At 45.5% G+C, this 5,444-nt stretch overlaps 1 protein-coding gene across 1 annotated transcript; it reads right to left on the bottom strand.

Annotated features, from left to right (window-relative positions):
• Window positions 1–320: 320 nt before the first annotated feature.
• On the bottom strand, window positions 321–5,022 carry LOC129047092 (AF4/FMR2 family member 1-like). The gene is made up of 5 exons (XM_054518244.1): window positions 4,978–5,022; window positions 4,148–4,185; window positions 3,346–3,466; window positions 581–625; window positions 321–434 (listed from the first exon to the last, which is right to left on the bottom strand). The coding sequence occupies exons 1-5, from the start codon at window positions 5,020–5,022 to the stop codon at window positions 321–323; spliced, it is 363 nt and encodes a 120-aa protein (XP_054374219.1).
• Between the last annotated feature and the right edge of the window lie 422 nt (window positions 5,023–5,444).

Below are 5,444 nucleotides of genomic sequence, written 5' to 3'. Positions count from 1 at the left end.
AAAAATATTAGACCTGATAGGACTTGAGAGATTTCATCTCAAACTTAGGGATAGCCAATTGGACAGAAGCCAAAAAGTCCAGCCTAAGCAATTTACTAGAAAAAGAAGAGAACAAAGAAACTAACCAGTTTTGCGCGGTGTTTTACCTGGGGCAAGAACCTCTTGCACCTGGCTCAGTTTTCTTTGTAAAGAGTTTTGTTATTTTGCCTTTTATTAAATCTTTTCTGTTTCCAACACTACCACAGAAGCCATCCTGCTGATTTTATGCCTTCTAAGGTAGCTGAGCTATCTTGGGTGTGATACAAATCTCCAAGAGCTCGTTAGACCTGGCTCGAGGAGACCCGGGTTACCTTTGCCTGCAACGGAAATTTGTAAGTCTCTGTTCTCACAGATGACTGAAGGCATGGCAGGAGAGGTGACAGGGGGCTCATTTCCTGGAAACAGAGGGAGAGAAGCAGCTCTCAGGAGTTTTCCTGATGGACACAGAGAGAGTTTCACCTTTCCCAGAGTCAGAGGGATCCACTTCCCCATGGATTTGCACAGGCTTTCTCATGGAGATCTGGTATTGAAGAGTACCCACCTTCAATATTTCTTCAATGGACTGCACATGATTGTGCCCAATGGGCTGAAACAAGAAAGAGGGAAGCACTGTGAGTTTGTTTGGGTATTTTACTCATTGGTAGCAAACAACATGCACTCAGGAAACATGAACTCCTGACCAGCAGCTCTAAAAATGTCACGCAAGTCCATTCATAATGGAGTGCTAGTAAGGAATAACAGTTTCATCTGAAGGGCAGTAAGGAACAGAGACCAAGCAGAGCAAGAGCTGAAACCACCAGTCACCTCCTGCAAGATCAATGTCTGGCTTCCCTGGCAGTCAGGAAACACTGTTTCCTTTGCTGACTTTTTATTCGTCTTATTAAGAAAGTATGTTTCTGCAGTCTCCTCCCTTTATTGAATATCACTTCCTTTAGTTGCTCTTGCAGCAGCTAAGCTTTGCCTGCAAAAGCATAGGCAGCCTCTGCATGTGAAGGAGTTGAGCAAAAAGTTTCATTAGTTAAGAAAAAACAGTTAGAAATAATAGTTTCCAATTCTAGAGAAATTCCCAGTTCAGTTCTAGAGAAGGAGTAATACTTGTCATTCACCCAAATAAGATCAGACTCATTTTTCTGAAGTGAGAAAAAAAACCCAACAAAACCAAACAACCTTGATTTAAATGCAACCCTTGCCAGGTGCAGTTGGTACTTGGCTTCCAGTTCAGAACACTGTTCCTACTCAGGTAACTCGGGCTGGCTCCAAGGCTGGGTCCTCCTGCCAAGACTGAGCTTTTGCTTGGGAAAGCATTTGACCATCATCACTTGAGCTCCTGGAAAGACATCCTACTACTTATTACACACAGTACTTGAACACAGAAAAAGGTTCAGGCTTTCAGGCACAGGAGCTTTTCTGAAGGACTAAAGCAGAGATCACAAACTTCCAACTAAGCCCAGGTAATGGACCAGATCTGCAAGGTTGCTTTGATTCTGGTGAGCATTTCTGGCACAAGAAAAGCACCCACACATGGAGCTCATGCAAGATAGAGCAGACTCTTCATCTGTTTTCAGCCAGCTTCAAGGAAGACCTCTTCCTTCTACCTGAGAATAGCAGTGATCTTGAGTTGTCCTCAAATTCTTCTTCTTGCCTCCAGACTTTGTAAACTGCAGAGGAACACAGCTTGACTTGCCCTTTTTTTTTTTTTTTTTTTTTCGTTTGGTTGGGATTTTTTTAGTCTTCTTTTTAAACACACTCCAAGGAAGATGCCACATTCCTGTTCTTTTCTGCACACTGACACTTCCTAATTCTTGGCCCTGCCATGAAGCCTCTCACACATCCCAGTCTGTCAGGGCAGGCAATACAAGGCCCTCTGCTGGGCTGAGGGGCTCCCAAAGACATGAACAAGGAGGCTGGCTTTACAAACAGCTTTGTTCAGGTCCTCGGAGAAGAGGTAAAACCTGGCACAGGAGGATGAGAGATACATCTAAGCTTCATTGATGTACTATTTTAAGGCTTCTCACAGCTCATTTGGAAAGATGCCTTAAAGAGACCAGGGTGATATAGGAGAGCAAAGGTTCTGCTGTGGGGAAGAGGGGAAAGGGCTGTTCAGTGTCTCTGTGAAGGCAAAATGGGTCCCTGCACAGTTATCCCCTGTGGATTAATTCACTTTGCACTGGATTCTGCTTGCCTGTTCCAGCTGGAAGCCTCAAGTGTTCAGTGCTGCCAGGGAAAGAAGCCATCAGCAAGGAATTCCCAGCTGCAGGTGACATGTGCCTTAGACACTGAATGAGCCAAACTCCTGGCCTGGAAGAAATGGCTGTCCTAAGGGATGTCCAGGGAGGTCCCAGGAAGAATCCTATTTGGTGTGTGGCTGTTTAGTATAACTGAGGCCAAACACTTTAATTCAAATGGAATTCAAAGCAGGAGGAGGGAAGAACAGCAGAGTTTCTTCTGCTCTAGACCTCTTCACTGTCAGGGTCCCTACAGGTCAGGGGTCTCCCCACAGCTCTTGTTTCACTCCAAACAGGAGGGAGGAGTGAGCTTTCAGCCAAAGGCCCCCCCCTTGGTCAGCCTTCCCAAGATCCTTTCTCTGGCTGAGTCTTTCTCCTCCATGCAGCACAGGATGGATATTTCCTGGATATTATATCACTGGATATTTCCTAAGAGCCAAGGAGCCCAGCCCTGTGGCCCAATGACCTCTCCCATGCTGAACATCCAGCAGACAGGCTATAGATCCAGGGCTGCAGCCTCACTGTTTCTTCCTCCTCCTCCCTCTCCAGGCTTCAGTACTGCAGGACTGTATTACCAAAGACAGGTTCATCTTTCAGAGCAAGTAGAAGGAAGACTACATGACATCAACAGAACTGAAATGAGGAGAAAAGGAAAAAGGGGGTTTTTCACTTACAGAGCCATTGTCCAAAACACCCATGAAAAGAAACCAGTCACTCAGGAGCCACAGTCCAGAGATCCCTACTGCAGAGGAGGATCATTCAGCATATTCACTGAAAGTTTCATCCCTCAGCTTCAAAATGGACTAATCCTGGAGTGAAAACTCCAGAAGGGCTAGACAATGATGCCAAAGGACAAGTGGGAACACTGCCAGATTTGGCACCAGAAGTCCAGGAAGGGTTTATTAATGACAAAATCTAGAAAGGAAGAAGAGGGCCAGAAATGTCTGATGCTGCTGCAGAGGTCTCAAGGGGACACTTGAACAGTGACAGTATTTAAGGTCTCCTGTCCTGACTGCCCTCAGACAGCAGAGTGTGAGGCAAGGGGCTGCGGGAGCAGCCTCTGCATTTGATTTGCATTCACCTCAGGTGCTGGTGCTCTTGGAAGTGCAGAGTCTGAGGAGCTGTCGCCGTCCCTGGTGCTCCCTGACCCCGACTTGCTGGGCTGTGCTGGTGCCACCCTCTTGTGCTGGGACTGGCAAACTCTGCAAGGACACCAGGTGACAAAATTAGGAAGCAGCAGGGGGGAAGGTTACTTACTTATTCCACTGACATGGCAGCATTCCAAACTAAAACTGAGCCCTGTGTTTGGGCACTGAGAGCAGAGGGGGGAAGGCCAGAGGAATACATTGCCCTGCTCCAAAAATAAAGCACCATATGAAAAAACACTCTGGGAATAATCAAACCTTTACTTCACACGCAGCCAGACAAGAATGCAGACAGGATCTCACTGCTACATTGTAAAGCTGCATTCAGCTGACTAAAGTTGAAAAACATCCCAAAACGGCCCAGTGTGTTTCTGAAAGCCCCAACCCCCAAAAGAAACACTTCCAATAAAGGGTAACACGTTTCAGGATGGATTCTTGGTCAATGCAAAAACATAGGATCTACACACACACTGGGGGAGAGGAAGAGAAAAGAACAGAACAACTGGGGGAATACAAGTCTGGTTCTTAGGCAAACTCCAGCATGCTTAGATTATTCATTTCTTATGAGAGATTTCCTGAAACCCCCACAAAAATGAAACCAATTTTCAACAGCAGCCCTCAGCAGCATCAAACCAAAGCCTGCATCTTCAAGGGAAACCAGGAACCCCTTCCCCTCTCCCCCTCAAATGAAAAGCAGTTTTGTTTGGCCTAGAGGGTAGTTTGGGAACACAACTGTACCTTGGAGGACCAAGTGAGGAAGTTGGCTTTTCCACAACCTGTTTTGTTCACAAAAACAGAGAGGAGAGGGGGAGGCAAAGTCAGTTCAGGGATCTCAGCACAATGCAACAGGTGGGGATGATTTAAAGGCAAGTCTGTGTGCCTGCTGTAGGCAACATCTAAAACTGACTTGGTCGGCAGCACTCTCAGCACTCCCACTTCTGTCTAACACTCTCAGATAATGCTTTTGCTGACAATCAAGATAAAATGGGGTTTGTGCTTCCACACAGATGACATGCTTCAAGTGTTCATGAAAAACATCACATTGTAGACCAGAACTGAAACAAAAGTATGAGTCCCTGAAGCATTTTCCATTCAGCTACCTCCTCTGGCTCAAATATGTTACAGCTCTACAAATACAACTTTGTATTTGTAAATTCTACAATTTACAAATTGTAATTTGTAAATTACAAATACAAATACAAATACAGAGCCTACTGAAAACAATGGAAAAGAGGGAAGAGAAGTTTGCTGCCACATTGGCCCACTCAGAAACACTCCAAGGCACAATGGCATCTGGTTCTCAGTAACGCATGGGGCTGGTTTCCCTTTGTTCCCCAAATGGAAATTTAAAAGGCCAGACATGAGGTAGCTGGTCCAGAGCCTTTGGATGAGGGGAGCTCAGGAAAGGCAACCCCCAGCTTGAGGGAGGAGCAACTCTGGCTGCCTGGCATGAGTTGTCAGTCTGGTTCTTGAACTGCTCTAGACGGTGTTACGCTCACAGACTGAGAGGAAGGCTGGTCTTACAACTCCAGCTTTATCCCTACTTCTCAGCCCACCCCAGAACATACTTTCAGGGCAAGCAACGTCTGCTGAGTCAACAGGAGCTGAGCCATGTATTTTTTCCCCAGCCATTTCTTTAATGTATGCAAAACATAAGCAAATACAGAGATCTGTTATGGAAGAGTACCAACCTTCAAAGTTTTTTCCCTGGATGACACATCAATGGGCTTCTTTTTCTGAAACAAGAATGAGGGAGGCAGAACAAGTTTGTTTTGGTCTTTTACTAATTGACATACCCACAGCAGCATTTGGTTACCAACAACTCTCGAAATGTCATGCAATTGCATTAATAATAAAATACTACTAAGGATCAAAAGGCCCATCTGAAGGGGAACTGGTAATGGAGGCCAAGTGGAAAACCAGCTGAAATTCCCAAAGTCATCTTTTCTGCCTCTGAGAAAAAGAGGAAACCCCTTTGGAACCTGGCAGTCTGGAAATATTGTTTTCATTCTTAAACTACTACTACTACTGCTGA

This window comes from Molothrus ater, unplaced genomic scaffold, assembly GCF_012460135.2.
Source record: "Molothrus ater isolate BHLD 08-10-18 breed brown headed cowbird unplaced genomic scaffold, BPBGC_Mater_1.1 matUn_MA502, whole genome shotgun sequence".
NCBI lineage: Eukaryota > Metazoa > Chordata > Aves > Passeriformes > Icteridae > Molothrus > Molothrus ater.
This window is presented reverse-complemented; position numbering and strand designations above follow the sequence as displayed.

Excerpts from the sequence above, each read along its gene's own strand:
- LOC129047092 (XM_054518244.1), bottom strand. The coding sequence starts at position 5,022 with ATGGCTCAGCTCCTGTTGACTCAGCAGACGTTGCTTGCCCTGAAA. Across the intron at positions 626-3,345 it reads CAAGAGCACCAGCACCTGAG|CCCATTGGGCACAATCATGT; the intron begins GTGAATGCAAAT and ends TTCTTGTTTCAG. Across the intron at positions 435-580 it reads CCATTGAAGAAATATTGAAG|GAAATGAGCCCCCTGTCACC; the intron begins GTGGGTACTCTT and ends CTCTGTTTCCAG.